At 39.4% G+C, this 18514-nt stretch overlaps 1 protein-coding gene across 2 annotated transcripts in view; it reads right to left on the bottom strand.

Annotated features, from left to right (window-relative positions):
- Positions 1 to 250: 250 nt before the first annotated feature.
- The window catches only part of HLTF (helicase like transcription factor), a 47569-nt gene continuing 29305 nt past the window's right edge, over positions 251 to 18514 (bottom strand). For both annotated transcript variants that reach the window (XM_084638186.1, XM_084638187.1), the window contains exons 19-25: positions 17681 to 17805; positions 15127 to 15305; positions 9940 to 10065; positions 8593 to 8705; positions 8143 to 8323; positions 5171 to 5251; positions 251 to 857 (exon numbers count right to left, since the gene is read on the bottom strand). In XM_084638186.1, the coding sequence (XP_084494312.1) occupies positions 705 to 857; positions 5171 to 5251; positions 8143 to 8323; positions 8593 to 8705; positions 9940 to 10065; positions 15127 to 15305; positions 17681 to 17805 (958 nt within the window). In that variant the 3' untranslated portion in view covers positions 251 to 704. The remainder of the gene's footprint in view (positions 858 to 5170; positions 5252 to 8142; positions 8324 to 8592; positions 8706 to 9939; positions 10066 to 15126; positions 15306 to 17680; positions 17806 to 18514) is intronic.

Genomic DNA, 18514 nt, shown 5'->3' with positions numbered 1-18514 from the left:
GTTCACTGATAAAATCCTGGATTCTTGAGGAGCATTCATTCCCTGTTGCAACTGTACATTATACACAAAAGTGTCTTCCTCTATGTTTTACTTATAAAATATTTTAGACCTACCTATACAGACTGACAGAAAACAAATCCATAATTAAATATCAGTCTTCAAAAAGAGTTACCACATTTTGAGTTTTGCAATTACTATTAACTATTTGTCCTGAAACACAATGAACAACACCTGATTGGTTAAAAGAAAGTTTTATGTTCTAGTCTGCATTTTATTTACATTTTTTAATGTTTCCATTTTTGGGGGGCAGATGGTCATATTTTCAGTGCCAGAAAAATACAATTTGCATTTTCATTCTAGAAATAGGTCAGAAACTTACAAATAAGAATGCACAGTTATATCATTCTGTTTTGAATTTTTTTTGGTCCACTTCTCAAATAAACTACTTGTATGCAGAAATGCTGTAAGTTTGAAATATGACTTTTTATAAGTTTAATGAGTATAAAAATATTTAAAGAATTTTTTTAATTAACATTTAAATAGGCAAACCAATTTTTATCCCTGTCAGCTGATTTCACAGTCTACATACTAACAGCATAATTATAAACACACATGGAGTGTGTGCACATAAAAACTAATGCTACATCAACAGTAGTACTATATCCTTTATTCAGAAAGAATGATTGACCTATCCTCTTACAAAATTATAAATCAATCAGAGTCTTAATTTCATTGATCTTGGTTTGTTTTACTTCACTAGCAGTAAGCTTTTTAGATGCAAAGGCTCCTGCTGCAAGTTCCCTCTTCTTGTTCTGGATTTTCAGCATATTTTCTTCCACTGAGTTCTTCACAATGAACTAACATACATTAAAAAGAAAAAACAATACACAAAGTAAAAGGCAGACATTTTCAAAAATGGGTGCCTAAATTAGGCACTTAAGTGATTAACTGGAATTACTCTGTACTTAGCACATTTGAAATCAGGCCACTTATTTAAGTGCCTATGTATGGATTTAGAAATATAGGCCCATGTTTCTGGAAATTCTATCGATATGGTAACACTCTGAAAGAAGAAAAGGAGGACTTGTGGCACCTTAGAGACTAACCAATTTATTAGAGCATAAGCTTTCGTGAGCTACAGCTCACTTCCTCAGATGCATATCGTGGAAACTGCAGCAGGCTTTATATATACACAGAGAATATGAAACAATACCTATTCCCACCCCACTGTCCTGCTGGTAATAGCTTATCTAAAGTGATTTCCAGCACAAATCCAGGTTTTCTCACCCTCCACCCCCCCACACAAATTCACTCTCCTGCTGGTGATAGCCCATCCAAAGTGACAACTCATCAAAGTGACACTTTGGATGGGCTATCACCAGCAGGAGAGTGAATTTGTGTGGGGGGGTGGAGGGTGAGAAAACCTGGATTTGTGCTGGAAATCACTTTAGATAAGCTATTACCAGCAGGACAGTGGGGTGGGAATAGGTATTGTTTCATATTCTCTGTGTATATATAAAGCCTGCTGCAGTTTCCACGATATGCATCTGAGGAAGTGAGCTGTAGCTCACGAAAGCTTATGCTCTAATAAATTGGTTAGTCTCTAAGGTGCCACAAGTCCTCCTTTTCTTTTTGCGAATACAGACTAACACGGCTGCTACTCTGAACTCTGAAAGAAGCGTGGCTCTATCATTCACTTACTTTGCCAAAAGAGTGAGTGGCAAAGTACACAGACAAATCTTGGGTCTTGGGGGGGGAAAGGAGTAATCTCTCTTTTGCCTCCATTTTGATTATTGGAACAACAAATTCTTCCTACTTGCTGCTGCTATCAGAAGAGGAACAACTCCAATTTCCTAAATGTGATTCCCCCAGTTGGTGTAGGAGGAGGAAGGGGAGACAACTGGCTGGTGAAGAACAGATCAGCAGCTAGGAGACCTGTAGTGACATAAGGAAAAGCACGTGGGTCCCTCCCAAAGACCAACAGCCTGGCTAGCTAGACAACAATAGCATGCCTAGGGACCTACAGACTGGGGTACTGGCTAGATTCCATTCAGGCTTCTGGAGCTTGAAAAACCCTGGGAATCCAGAGCACAGAGGCTCAGATTCCTCTCTCAGCAGTTCTAGTGGGTAGCCAGGAAGGGGCGCTTTCTAGGATCTGAGACAGAATGGTGGCAGTGCAGTAATACACGAAGATTTTTACAACACTGTTGCAAAGGCTTATACTTTTGCTCTTTAAACTGAAAGCAAGAGCAGGTCTGTTCATTTGTCTCAGGTAAAAGCCATTTAGCAAGCACAAATTACAAGCAGTTCATGAAGAGCAGCTTCTGGGCCTGTATGCGCAGTGAAGTCTACCTGCTGCTGATCAGGAGAAACTGGAGTTGGTGGCCAGGATGTACTCACGTGCCATGAGGCACAATGGGTCACCTGCTCCAAACCAGCAGCCAGAGCGGGTCCCTTTTTCTCCTACAGGGCATGCAATGACAAAGCAGATGGGGTCAGATGATCCAGCAGAAGTATCTGCAGTGACTAAAGGTCCAGAGCTGTGGAGGCTGAGGAAGACACTGATGGAGCGTGAAGCCAGACATCAGAGTGAGGAGAGAGCTGGAGCAACAGAAGTTTGCTGACCTGGACAAAACGCAGGCAGCTCAAACGGGAGATGAGGGTCAAGTCACGCCCATGGGACCCAGGAGCAAGGACATAAGCGTATGCCTCATCAGGGGCTAGTATACAAATATATGAGGGAATGATGGATTCTATCATTCTGCCTGCAGCTGAATCACTAGGGATGCTAATGTTTGTTCTGGGATTCTGACTGTGGGAAATTATTTTTCTTGATTTTTTCGGTAGTAGTGTACCAGGGTCACATTCTGAGGGTTCAGGTACAAGCCCATCATGACCAGACTCAGTGGTTGAGGGGAGAGCTCAACATCTACCTTCACTGGGGAAATTGAGTCAGTGCTGAGTGTGTCTGTGGCACATCTAACAGTTGCTGTGGCTCAGAATCTGCTGGGAGCAGCAAGATAGTGATACAGCTAGGAAATGCTGTGGACCAGAACCCCACTAGAAGTACAGAAGATTACTGGGGGCGGTGAGACACTGGCGCAGCTAGAAGGTGCTGTGGACCAGAATGACGGTGGGAGAAGGGAAACTAGGTATGGCCATAAGGTGATGTGCCTCAGAACTCCCCTGGAATAAGGCAGACTCTGGGTGGTAAAAATGCTGACAAATCCATGCCACCTAGTAAAGGATGGGAAAAGCCCAGACAGGTTATAACCACTGTGGCAAGTGAAGATGTTAAGAGGGAAAGATGCCCTTTAATCTGTGGGTTTAGAGTGGTCATGAGAGATATAATTAAACCTGAGGGGGATGAGAGAAGGAAACACACCTCACCTCTCCCCAAGGGGGGAATGAACATGGGAACTAACGGATGACTGTATTTTAGTTTGATTATTGGAACAGTTTACTGGCTGAATGAATGTATGAAGTTCAAATTAATAAGCTGATACCCTGTCCAGACAGAGGGACTTTAAACCAAGATCTGTGGAGTAGCCAGTAGCTAATCCTAATGAGTCTACAACAGGGGAAAGCTGACACACAGAAGCCCATTGGTACCACCTGACAAAGGATTTACTGTCCTGTAACAGCAACTCTTAAGAAGCCTGACAAAGTCAGTACAGCTAAACACACTGCTTTGACGGTATTTATCCATAAATTATATCCTGTAAGGTCTCTAATATAAGCTTATGTCATACTAATCCTCACAATAATTGCATTATATATGTATGGATGATATTTAAGGAGTTCGTGTATATGTAGTGAAAATATAAAGACTGTCACCAATCAAAGAGAAAAAACAAGGTTCTTCCAGACAGGAAACAGGATGTATATTCACCTCTCTCAGTTCACAGGTAAATTAAGCATGGTAAGTCACTGGAGACTAAACCACAGAGGTTGTCCTGCCTCTACGGAGGGAAAATGAACTCTGAATAATACAAACAGAATGCAAGGAAAAGTCTCATCTATTCACTAAGAAAAACATCTGGTAGAAGGGGATGCTTCATGAACACTTGGATCCCAGTTTGCCTGAAACCGGCTAGCTCTGCAAGTCAGAACCCTTTTTTTTTTTTTGGGAGGGGGGGAGGGGGGAGGAATCTACAGCATATAGGAAAGATAATGATTTCTAAGTTTCAGAGTAGCAGCCGTGTTAGTCTGTATCCGCAAAAAGAAAAGGAGCACTTGTGGCACCTTAGAGACTAACCAATTTATTTGAGCATGAGCTTTCGTGAGCTACAGCTCACTTCATTGGAGCTGTAGCTCACAAAAGCTTATGCTCAAATAAATTTGTTAGTCTCTAAGGTGCCACAAGTCCTCCTTTTGATTTATAAGTGTAGACCCTGGTTTGTATTTATTATTTGATATGTAAAAAACAGTTTTGTTTCTAATTATCCTTACTCAGTATCTCTTAAATCTTAATCTTTGATAATAAACTTGTCTGTTTTCATTATGAATATATTCCTCAGTGCTATGATGTCATATAGGCACTGATCCTCAATTGCATCAAACAAGTTACTTAGTGTGTATTCAGTCCATTTCGGGATAGCAAATCTGGTAATTTCTGAGAGTGTCCAGTGACAGGTGCTGGATACTAAGGGGGTATGCTTCAAGAGGGCTCCAGGATTGGGGGGCATCTACTGATAACCTGCAAGGCAAAGAAAGGCCTGGCACAGCCCTGAGGAGACTGTAAGGGTGGCTAACAGACTGGTGGTGTCAGGGAGCCGCTGGTACCCAGTTAGGCATCTGCAAGTCTTCCTCTGACTGGAGACAGTGAGGGGTAAGAAGGTGACTCGGAGTCCTGGGCATCTTGAGAAAGCATCACACCTACCCACCTTAAGATCTCAGCCAGGAACAAGCAAACTCTGCTTCAAAAATTAATCTCTCTTCAGAGAGAGAGGTCATACCCTATTATTTTTGCAAAACTTTAACAAAATTTCACATTTTTGTAAGTGAGGAAAACAACATAGCCCGAGCTAACATTTCAAAAATGGTATCCCAACTATAGTTATATTTATGTTATACTATAGCTATATCCTCTGCCCAATTCTTTTAAATAAAAAGTTGTTTAAAAGAACATCACTCCTATATCAAAATCACAGTTGTTCAAACAGCTCACCTTAGTGATAACAACATCTTGCTTCTGGCCAAGTCTGTGACATCTGTCAAAACACTGGTCTTCTGCAGCAGGATTCCAAGCCTATCAATGATGCATGATCATCAATCTAAACCTTATGGTGAACAATCAGTTTTTCAAAACTACACTTCCAGTACATTAAGACACTAAGAAATTTAAAAAATGAATTCACTAAAACATGTTATCATGATAGTACGGCCTATGATAAAAGTAGCCATGTGATTAGCACTGTTTATTTTTATCAGTAACTGTTGTTCTTAGGGTATGTGACATAATCACACTATTCTATATAAGGCTGTAGGGTGGATTTAAAAAAAAATTTAAGTAAAAAAGGGCATTTATATTTTCAGTAAAACCATAGAGGAGTTTGTAATCAGGACCAGCAAATTCCAGCAAGACTCCATAGATGAAAAGTTCACTCAGTTCATTTATGCAACCAGTTCTCCCTTTTGTTTTGTTCAGAACAAATATTCCATTGACATGGTTCAGTCATTACAACAACTACACTTCACCCAGCAGAACAGACATTGCTGGAAGGTTGCTGGATACAGTGAATGAGAAGGAAACTGAACAGTGTGCAAAAAACAGTGATGAGAAATTCATTAATCTGAGCCTTGATGCATGCAGCAATGTACACAATGATTTAGTAATATGTGCTTGTGTGACAACAGAAGATGGGTTTGTCAATCTTTCAGAAAAAATGGATATGTCAGGAAATGCCCATGCAGCAGAGTACTTAAAAAACGGGCAGTAAAAGCTATAACAAAAATTCAAGTGTCAAGCACATAGCTTTGTCACTGACAATGTTGCAAATGTAGCAAAGATGAGAAGAAATCAAAGAGGGAACCTGAAATTTATGTAGGTGCAGTGCTCATTTGATGCATCTTTTAGCCAGAGACTTAAGTATGACTCCAGGAATAAATGAAAATGTTGCTGAAATTGCAAAATACTTCATCACTTTTCTTCAGCTTCACTGAAAAGAGCAAGATCTAAACTAATTCTCCCCCATGGTGTACAACTGAATTCAGTGGTTGACTGCTTTGAGCTATTTATTAAAAAAACTTGTCTATTCTGATAACAATTTACAATGAAAATCAGGACAAAATAAATGGAACTATCACAGCCAAAGTAGTCAACATCAGACTAAACGGAAATGTAGAAGATATGCTGAATGTCACAAAATCCATTTTCATTGCCTTGAACAAACTGCAGAAAGATTGCTGCTGTATTGCTGATACAGTCGACTGAAGAAAGACTCCAGCAACAAAAGTTATATTGCAGGTAGTAAAGAAGAGGATGGATCAAGCACTTACTCCACCTCAATTTCTTGCCAATATTACCAACCCAAAATACTAGAGTAGATATCTCACTATTGAAGATGATGCTGCTGCAATAGCATGGCATCTAATCTCATCAATAATGCCATAATAGATTTCAGGACTGGAGGTGAACCATTCTAGTAATACATGTTTGCTGAAGATATTTTGAAGAACATCATACCACCAAACTTGTGGTAAGTCCCTAGCTAAGCACCTGGAACCAGTTTGTTGAAGTGCTAAATCAGCTTTTAACAGCAATAGCCTCTTCTGCAGGCACAGAAAGAACATTTTCTTCATTTGGACTAATTTATTCAAAGTTGAGAAATCAAATGGGAGTTGAAAAAAAAGCAGGAAAATGTGTCTTTTCCAGTCTATGAATAAAAACGATGAAGGAGGGGATGAGATCTACTAGTTTTAAAAGTTTGAAGAACAGCCTAAGTGACTTAGGAGACTGTGCTCTCATTTTCAAAATACTTAGGTGAGTAGAAACTTGAGCTCCAGTCTAAGCTAATCCTAAAAAATACATGGTGAATCACATAGTGCACAAGAGAAGCAAACACTGCCAAGGGATTCCTCTTGCAGCCATGGACATGAAAAAGGAACATGGGGCAGGTGAGCCTGCTCCACTGCTTATGCCCTCAGTGAGGGATACGAAATGGTATAGAAACAGCCCCAAAAGAAACTGCTGGCCAAAAAAAAAATCTGATCTCAGGCGTATGGGGTGCATGTGATCCATGAGTGGAATCTGTGTGGACAACACAGAAAGAATAACCTTCTGTTTCTCCATCTGCAGTCACTTCATAACAGGAGAAGAAAGAAACTAGAGGAGAGTTGTGCTAAACTCAAAGAAAGATGTGTAGAATGAAAATGGCTCATGCACAACCCCAGTCAGCTGCACTCTGCAACCTGGTACAAAAAGTACAGGACTTTTGCATGCAAACACAGTGCTATCCCCCTCTTTGATGCCTCTCAAAAACAGGAAGCAGGACACAAAGAACAATGGATAGAAGAGAGGATTAAAAATATATGAAAACCAACAGAAAACAGTGGTAGTTTTTAAGTATCTCACATGATGTTACACTAAATTTAACTTTTAGCAGCCAGCTCTACTACTATTGCACAAATAGTTCTGTCTTTTCCAATTTTTTTGTTTTGGTTTGTTTTTTTTTTTGTTTTGGTTTTTTGTTTAAGAATACAAAGAGTGCTACATTGCCAAAGAAAGACACAAGATATTCTTTCCTTCCTCTATCTGCCCCTTGCCCAGATAGCACTAATGTCATTAATTCTTAGGGTATATCTACACTGCAATTAGACCCGCAGATGACTCTGGCTAAGAGGCTCAGGGGCTATTTAAATGCAGTGTAGACGTTCAGGCTCAGGCTGCAGCCCACGCTCTGGGCCCCTCCCACCTCAGAGTCCTAGAGCTCAGGCTCCAACCCAAGTCAGACTGTCTATACACAATTAAACAGCCCTTTAGCAGAAGCCCTGGGAGCCCAAGTCAGCTGGCACAGGCCAGGGTTGGGTTTTTAATTGTAGTATTGGCTTTATACCTACCGCTTCCTAAAATCCTGAGGGAACTACAACTAGTTTTGTATAGATCACTTCCAACATACCAGTGTTAAGTCTATTACTTACAGGATCCATTAAAAACACTCGTGAAGCAGCTGTCAGATTTAAACCAACTCCACCAGCTTTTAGGGATAGCAGCATTATGGTCGGGGACCCTTTTTGGCTGTCTTGGAAACTCTGAATTGCTTGTACTCTCTTCTTCTGTGGCATGGACCCATTCAAACGAGTAAACACAAACCCTGATTCTCTGCAGTAAAGAAAAACAACATTTATCAAGTTACTATGACAACAGGAAACATCTATTTAAAATCCTGACCTCTGCTGTGAATGTTTAAAAGGTTATGCTTCTAGTCAAAACAGAAGTTAAGATACATGGATCTATACCACTAAACAAAGAGTAATAGGATTCTCTTATATTCTAAAAGAAAAGCACATTTTGTTCAATTTATTTGAAATGGACATTTCACAGACATTTCAGCCACTAAGAAGTACAAAATTATAATTAGTTCAACTTACTTCAGTGGAGTTTCTATTAGAGACAGGAAAGTGGTGAACTGAGAAACAATCAGACACTTTACAGTTGGATTCTGCTTCCTTAGGTCTATCAAAGCATGCATTAGAGCACTGATCTGAAATGCCAAAAATTAAGATTTATGCAATAGGGTTATGATCCCAATCTTTTGGATACTTCAAAAGCTTTGTGCTTAGGTACTGTGCTGATGGCTGATAATTTACCCTGTAATAAAACAGGGTAATCCTAAAGAAAATTTGTTTTTTAGAACAACTCCTGAAAAGAAAATAAGAACTGGCCAGTTTTTATGGCTATAAAGGTAGCTATTGGGAAGTTGGCAATGTTTGGAGAAAGTTTCCTGAGGAATTAATATCAACCTAATCTGTGTATCCAATGCACTTTTCTCCTACTGACAAAGTGTCAACAACCTTCTTCAGGCCAGAAAGCATGCAAAGGGGAAGGACGTGGAGGGGGAACTCAAAGCAGTGAGACTGAGGTAGGGGTTCTGGCCGGGACCAGTGCTACAGAACATCAGAGGAGGAAAAGGAAGATCAGATTCCTTTTGGAGCTGAGAGAATAAAGAATGATCTCCTTCCACCTTTGAGCCCAAAGGCCAAATATTTTTGTTCTTCAGCTTCTATAACTGTCAGGATAGAGATATTTTTAAGGGCTCAATATATACTGACTTTGAAAGGGCAGTAACCTTCTTGCAAATTTAAATTAAGTTTGTTGAGAAACAGTCAAATTCTGCAATTAAAACCAAAAAAAGAAATCAAATGAAGACAGGAAAATTTCAGATTTGGCAGTAAGACCTTGTACACTGATGAGGTTGAGGCTAAACAAAAAAAGGTAAACTTTATAAAAAGATATAACCAGCTGGGTAAACTAGTGAAATAATGTTTCTGAATAAAACATCAGAAATATAATGTCTGAAGCTCATTTATTTTAAGAATTTTAATGTGTGAAGCTCAGCAATTTTAAGAATTTTCTAAAGAAATGTATTCATTCATTTCTGATAAATTAAAGAGGATTTCCTTACATTTAGTTACAAAATATATCTTCAAAAGAAAAAAACATTAGAATTTCTGCTCTTTTACTGAAACAGTATTTTAATTAGTACACTCCATAAACAGCCCTTCACTAAGGGAGCTCTAGGTCAACAATACTACTTAGCTGCAATTTGCACTACTTTTGTCTGTTTCCTTGTTGCAACCAAGGCTTGTGGTAGGATTTTATGGTTTTAGTAGTGTTGTATTAACTTGATGTATACACCGAAAATTCAATTTTAAAGCGGAGAAAACTATTTCTATATAACGTGCTAGATTTCACTACACAAGACAGTGGGAAATTACTTTTGAACTGGATATCCATTCCCGATCACCCTTCTTCTCAAGGCTAGAATCCGACTCCTCCAGAGGACATTCTACCAAATGTTCTACTCGAAGTTCGTTCCTACAAAGAGGACATTTGGCATTTGGCTATAAAATAAAAAGGGAGTTGAAACATTAGGAAAAGCACTTTCTTCATTTTAGATCAGATTAAGAGCATTTTCCCCCTGAAAAGCTACTTTATCACTTGCAGATCAAAGAGTTCCAAGATTGCCTTTATGAAGTACATTCAGTGAAACTGAGAATTGCATTCTCATCCATGCTAACTCACACATGGTACATTATTCCACATGATATAACTCTTCCAGCCACACCTGACACTGCAAAAATAAGATGATTGTATGTGCTACACTATGAAGACTACACTGACGTTTCCATTTTAATACTATTTTATTCACATTTCTTAAAAAACAAAATTGAAAATATTTGTTTGGAACAATGCAAACATTTGTTTATTTTTAAACTTTGAGCTAAATATGGTATATCATTCAGGTCCTCTGGAAAAGAGAGGGAAGAGAAAAACTCTCTGTATTCAAAATATCAGAAGCAGAAAAATAAACCATTTTTTAAAAAAATCTGAGTTCTTAGATCAAGGACAGTCTTCTCTTTAAAAATGAAATGTGAAAGATTAACTGCAAAGTTAAGCACATCCCTACCCTTTTGCTGTATTTAGGGGCAGATATTTGGACACTGGCGGTCATTTTTTTATAGGTGCAAATAACTGCAGACATAATTTTATGCCTGCAAATATTTGCTCTCACTGAAAATAGAGACCTGGTTAAGGCAGGGCCAAGAATTTCTCTATTAACATTTCCATGGGGCAGTATTTGACAAACATAGTATGGATTGTCTGTGTTGCAGGAATGGAGAAGGGCAAGAGTTTTAGTCTACCATCTCTACAGAAGGAAAGGGAAAGGGAAACTTCTTCCCCCCGTTCCCCTCTCCCCGGGGGCATGGTCACTAGGTAACTCGAGGGGATGGAAGACCACGAGTGTCGATGAAGCCCCCTCGCACTAGGCCCCGGTGTCCTTCCCCCCCCCCTCCTGCCTGGAGGCACTCGCAGCAGCTCTGCGTACTAGGCCCAAGTGTCCTTGGCCCCCCCGCCTGGAGGCACACACAGCAGTTATGCTGAGAATCTGCAACAATATGTTGCAGAGTCAGACTGCCTGAAACTAAGCAAGGCCAAACAGGGGAGATATGAAAGAACAATGCTGAATAAAGCAGCTTTATGTATAGTTTAACAAATGATACAGAGAATCAGGGAACTAGCTAGGAACTGGATTGGCTGGCTATATGGATACTTGGGGCAGCTTGCTATTGGATAAGTATGCTGGGAAAAAGGATGTATAAAAGCCTGTGTAACTTCCTGCTCTGTTGTGCAGGATTTGAGATTTTATTCTCCCTGTACCTTTTTGCAGCTGCAAATAAACTTTTCTGCTTCTCCACCCCGTTGTGATTATTGGGTGTAGCACACCGGGTAACGAACCACTCAAGCTGTTGTTCAGCCTCTCGGCACTGGGTGCCGGCAACAAAGGGAAATGGAAATCATGCCTCACCAATCTATCAGAATTCTTTAAGGGAGTTAACAGCCATGTAGATAAGTTGACACACTACTTGAATTTTCAGAAAGCCTTTGACAAGGATCCTAATCAAAGGCTCTTAAGGAAACTAAAGTAGCCATGGAGGGAGGGTCCTCTCATAGATCAGAATTGATTGAAAGATAGGAAAAAGGCTAGGCATATATGGTCAAGTTTTCACAATGAAGAGGTAAACAGCAGGATCCTCCCAGGATACAGAGATTGGAACCTGTGCTGTTCAACATATTCATTGATGATTTAGAAAAGGGGGTGAAGTGGCAAAGTTTACAGACTATACAAAATTATTCAACATAATTAAGTCCAAAGCAGACAGCTAAGAGTTACAGAAGGGTCTCACAAAACAGGGTGACTGATCAACAAAATGGCAGATGAAATTCAATGTTGATATGCAAAGTAATCCACACTGGAAAAAATAATCCCGATTATACATATTCAATGATGGGTTCTAAATCAGCTATTACCACCCAAGAAAGATCTTGGAGTCAAGCATGGATAGCTTTCTGAAAACTTCAGCTCAATGCACAGTAGTGGTCAAAAAGGCTAACAGTATGTTAGGAACTATTAGGAAAGGGATAGAAAATAAGACAGAAAATATTATAAATGCCACTATATAAATCCATGGTGTAATTACATCTTGAATACTGTGTCCAATTCTGGTTGCCCCATCTCAAAAAGGATACAGTGGAACAGAAAACATTCACAGAAGGGCAACAAATATATATGATCAAGTGTAGAGAATGGCGTCCACACAAGGACAGACTAAGAAGATTAGGGCTATTCAGAAAAGAGACAACTAAAGGGCAATATGATAGAGGTCTATACAAATCAAAAATGGCATGGAAAAAGTGAATAGAGAAGTGCTATTAATGCTTTCACACAACACAAAAACTAGGGGTCACCCAATGAAATTAATAGGCACGAGGTTTAATACAAACAAGAGGAAGTCTTTTTTCCACACAATGCATAACTAACCTGTGGAACTCATTGCCATGGAATGTTGTGATAGCCAAAAGCATAACAGGATTCAAAAAAGAAAAGGTCCTATCAATGGCTATTAGCCATGATGGTCAAGGATGCAACCCCATACTCAGGGTAACCCTAAACCTCTAACTACCAGAAACCCAGAGTGGAAGAAGAGTGGAACATTTCATAATGCCCTGTTCTGTACACTCCTCCTGAAGCTCTGGTAATGGTCACTGTTGGAGACAGGTTACTGGACAAGATGTACCATGGTCTGGCCTAGTATGGCTGCTCCCATGTGAGAGAGACAGGGCAGGTGAGGTAATATGTTTATTGGATCAGCTTCTAATGGTGGAAGAGATAATCTTTTGAACTACACAGACCTCTTCCTCAGGTCTGGAGAAAATAACCAGAAAGTAACCAGTCTGAGCTAAATACAAGGTGGGTTAAGCATAGGAGGTTCAACACATGCTGCAGGAGACCACTTAAAATGAAGTGGACAATTAAGGATTAGCAAGCAAGAGGGTGTGTGACAATTTCCCGTAGTAAGCCATAAAAATCAGTGCCCGTTTTTAATGTCCAGCAGAGTTATGAATTTAAGTTCCCAGGCTTGTCTTGAGACGGCGTTATGTAGATTTCTTTTGAGGACTGGGACCAAGAGGTCAGATATGGAGTGATCGCTTTATGACAAGTGTTCATCCACAGGTGATATGGTGTTTTTGTCTTTTATCATTTTTCTATGTGAATTCATTTGACAAATCACATCCTGGAACAGACCACCCAAATACCCCAGAACTTTCTGCAGCACAGAAAACAACAAACCCATGGACAGCACACCCTTAGTTGTCACCTACCATCCCCATACTGGAACCCATACAGGGTATCATTAAACAATTACAACCTATACCTGATGGGGACCATACAAGGAAATAAATCTTTACTAAACACCCTCTTCTGGCCTTCAAACACCATCCAACCTCAGCAAGCTCATCATCAGAAGCAAGCTCCTCAGAGGCCAGGATACAGCCAACTCAAAGCAGGGCTAAACAGATGCAAAACATGCAGACATATCTCCACAGCTAAAGTGATCAAATACCCCTGACAAACACACCTGTCAAGATGAATAGGTCTTACACATGCCTAATGCAACATGTAGTGTACCTCATCCAGTGCACCAAATGCCCCAAACACCAAGAGTTGAAAATGGACAATCAGTATGCTCTTGAATGAACTCACACCGAAAAATTTAAAAGACAAGAACACCAAATCATTCCTGGCTGAACACTTTTCACAAACAATCACCTCAAATCTGACCTCTCTGTCCCCTTTCTCAACGGAAACCTGCATAATCCCTTCAAAAAACAAGCCTGGGAACTTAAATTCATAAGTCAGCTCAACATTAAAAATCATGCACTTAACAGCGACTTATCTGTCACACCTTGTATTTAGCTCAGATACAGTGGTTGCCTTCAAGACATGAGAAAGATCTCTGTGTAGCTTGAGAACTGTCCCTTCCACCAACAGAAATTGGTCCAATTAAAAAAAAAAAAAAAAATTACCTAACCTACCTTTCCTCTCTTAGTTTTCACTATCTTATTCTATCATTCACCAACCTTCCACTCAGTTTACTATGGGGATAGACAATTGCTTCACCAATCCCAATATAATGTAGGTAACCTCAGAGTGAACTATTATAAAATGGTTAGCACTGACCTCTGGTGACAAATCTAGAGAGTACACTCAGTGCATATGTATGCAGTTTGAACAGATGTCAGCTGGCATACAAAGGGGTTGGTGGGTCTGCATGATGCAGGGGAAATTACAAGACTGCTGGGGCTTCCAAATTATCTTTTTTACTCACTTGAACAGATTACAAACAGAACTGCTAAAAAGGATCAGTTTTCATTAGAGTCTCCTATATGATGCTACTGACTGCTTCAGTTATTGAATATTTCTTTTTAAGTTCCAGTTAAATAACTGCTGTTAAACAGTTTAATTGAAAGGTGTTTTTGTCCTCACTGGGGAAAAAAAAACAAAAAACAAAAAACCACACACCTTACTTTTTAGATTCACTATTAATTGGTCATCTTCAAACAAAGTAATTTTGATTTCTTTTAAATGCAGATGGAGAACATGCTAGCCAAAGGCTTGAAAAAAGTATGCATGCAGCATACCCACAGTGATAGTCCTGTGGAGGTACACAGCACTATACATGATGCTCTCATATTCATTTCCAAGACTAAAAAGGAGTGACCTGGTAAAGCACAGCAGTAATCTCAAAAGATTAATCCCATTTTATCGTGAGAAAAAGTGAACAATGACTGGTAAAATCTGCACCGGAAACAGTTGCGAGGCTCTCATTAAAGTTTATGGGATATGCGGGTGCAAATCCAAAGACAAAATTTGGGCCTTGGGCTGTTCCAGTAGGCTTAGCATACATCAGTATATTCTTCAGCCTTAAAGCTACTCTGTTTATTAATAGGATTATGATATGTCATCTGGAACGCAACATTACCTCCGCTCTGGTCCAGATTCAATCTTTGTTGCTTTGGGATTAGTCACTACGATTAAATGCAACAACAAAATAGCTAACCTGTTCACTTTGGATGACTTCACAAATGCATGGTTTACAAAACACATGTGCGCAGTGTGTTATCACAGGAAGGTTCAGAGAATCCAAGCAAATTGCACATTCTTCATCTGAGCCAGAGCTGAGAACCAACTTCATTTTATTTACTAACTTCTCACGTAATTCTTCAGGAGTATTATAACCTAATATATATAGAAAACAAAGTTTTGTAAAACAAAAACAAAAAAAGATTTTACACATGGGGCCAGATCATCAGCATAGTTCCATTAAATTCAACAGAACCATGTTGATTTACACCAGGTGAGGATCTGGCCCAAAATTTATAAACACACTTAAATATGGCAGAATCAAGACTAATTCTGTATTACTATCTAAAAACATTTTTATGAATATTCAATTTGAGTCACTCAGACTAAGCTCAAGAAACCCTAACTGACTAAGGGCACACTGATCAGTACACGGTGCAACGTGCTCAGTGAATGAGGGGAAGAGAGCAATGTTTATGCAACAACAGTTTTGGACAGTGATTCTATTATGGAGATATTGGTAGCTACTCTGTAGTTGGGATTGCACTGTGATTTCTGCTTAAAAGGAGGAACTAATCCAACTGTTTCACACTAATTGAATGTAGCGTCCAAATTTAGCACAGTAAAACTCTACATGGAAAATGTATGTCCTATGAATTTTTTTTTTTTTTTTTTAGGAATAATGTTTAGCAACATTTTAAAATGCTCTTTGAAGTTTTGCCCCATTTTCTCAAATTTCTTTGTTTCCAGAAGCTCTAAACTTCATACTGATCCTGATGACATCTTAGATATATGATCATTTTGAAATTTTAGAACTGGGCATCAGAAGTTATTCCTTATATTCAGGATATCTCAACTGGACTGTGCTAAATGCAGTCAATGGACTCTACTCAGATCCAGCAGCTACTTTCCATTTTCTGAAGTTACAGGGGCATCTGCCTCTGCAGTGGAGCTGCACACTCTTGGATTCCAAAAACTTGGCCTTCAACTCTCACCCTTCCCCCCACCCTGCCATAGCCCCTATAATGGCAAAGAATCATGAGGAAAGAAAAACCCATAGCTTGCAACACCACTACAGAGGCAGTTTCTCCTTCTGATAAAGCTGCAGGGCTGTCCCCCAATGCCTCACTCATCCTTTTGTCCTCAGAAGGGGAGAAGTGGGCCCAAGACATTAATAAACTTTCTATGGCTCAGCAGAGCACAGCCGTCCTCTGATAACCCTCCTGCAATTCACCAGTCAAGAGCTTGACTGAGGTCTGTAACAGCAGAGCTGTCAGAATCAGGGAGGAGAGTATCATCTCCTCCCTGTTTTTCGCCTCCATGACCTCCCATACTGCTCTGCTTCCCCCACATGTACTTGTCAGACATATTCAGCTTTTAAATGTGTACTAGTGTTGATAGATCTACATTAAAAGCAGAATATAGTAGGAAAGGTGGACAACATGGCGGGAGCAAGGCTACCGGGGGCAATTTAGGCTGTGAAGGGTACTGGGGAGGAGTAGGTCAGGACAGGGAACAAGGCATAGGGGCAGGGGAAGGAAAGGAGGTCATGGGAAACACCAGGGCTTTGCAAAGGGCTTACAGGGGAGAATACGTATTAATACCAAATAGCTAATCACATGTATTAAAAAGAAGACGGTCAACACTGGTATATACTCATTAAACCCTGGTAATTTCCCCCACCATAAAAACCAAAACATGTACCTTAAAAGTTAAGTTTGCTAGACTGTACATCCAAATTCATTAAAACAAAAAAATTGCAGTTAAGACATTCAACACCCTCCTCCCATCTACATGCCACTCCTCATTCCTCCACTCATAATATACATAGGTCCATTTTCATCCTTCAAATCAACATGTAGTTTTAACTCAGTCCACAAATATAAAATTCACTAGTGCATGCATATGCGGACTTTACATAGCAATTACAGAACTGATATCAAATTTAGAATGACAGATCACCCATTCCCAAATTTTCATAAGCATTACAGAAAAAAACAAAAACAATCTCACAGCCACCATTTACAGAGACCACATACCTCATTTATTTACACACTAATACAAAATCATGTATGGAACTACAGTACAATTTATAAAAGCCACCCTAACCCTATATTCATGATTAAAATACATCAACATTTGAACACTCAGAATGGTTGTTTAAGAAAAAGATATTGGAATGAGATATTAAAGGATGACAATGTGAACCAATGAGTGAACTGTAGATGGGTTGATGAATGACTCAGCTAGATATTTTGGGTTTTTTTATGGCTTGCCTTTGGTGGGATATGAAGACTAGCATAGATGACTGTAAGTTAAGGGGCGCGGGTAGGTGGGGGGATGTTTTAAAGATCAATCTAAAATTCCAAATACTGTAGGTAAAACACATTAATATACCCAATTAAAGACTAATTGTTTTTGTCCATAATACAGCAGGTAAAAAGTCTACCAATAACATTTCTATTCTTGGGACTTGAACTAAAATGCTGTTATAGTTTTTAGAATAATACACGGAAAGTACATCTACTCACCTATTTGACAACTGGAAGACGATGTATTTGTGCAAAGATGAGGATGACAACACAGCTGCCTCAATCTGAGCAAGACACCAAGGACATCTGCATAATGTGCCAGAACAGTTCCTTCATTAAAATACCTGAAGAACAATTTTAATATTATAGTGTGAAAAACATTATACCCTAAATACATGGTCTGATGGGTCAAGTTCAGCAATCTAAACCATGTCCTATTCTTACAGTCACCTTTTACCTGTTTTTTATGCAAAACACGCCCTTTCATGTGTTTTGTTTTGTTTTTAAATGCATACATACCCGAATGACAAAACTGGAGCACTGCCATTTATCTAAACAGTGGTGTCCTGAACATTAGTGTTATCCCTGAATCTGACCCAGACTTTAATGGAATTGCAGCCAATTACACTCTGCACTTTAACTCACAGAAACCGGGGACATCTGGATGTCTGAACATTCTGTTATAAAAACTTTTTGTTGTGTAGATTTTCAAAGAGGTATATGAATTTTTAGTCACCTATTTTACATTGGCCCTGGTTCTCCACTCACCCATACTAGTGTAACTTCATTGAAGTAAGTGGGCCTCCAGCTAATATAAACTATGTGACTGAAACCTTGTGCAATGCTTTGAAAAAATTACTGCTCTGGGTAAGGTGTGCGCGCCACAGTTTCTTTGACCTCAGTTTTGTTAAAGCTGTGAAATGCAAAAGCAAAACTGAAAATCCTTCAAGGTTATCTAAACTTACTAAGCTATATATATGCACTTACCATACAGGTCAAAGTAGGAAGTTCCATATACCATCATATATCAGTAACTAGCTCCTAAGACTCATT

Source organism: Lepidochelys olivacea (assembly GCF_965140295.1).
Source record: "Lepidochelys olivacea isolate rLepOli2 genome assembly, chromosome: 9".
In the NCBI taxonomy this organism is placed as follows: Eukaryota; Metazoa; Chordata; order Testudines; family Cheloniidae; genus Lepidochelys; species Lepidochelys olivacea.
This window is presented reverse-complemented; position numbering and strand designations above follow the sequence as displayed.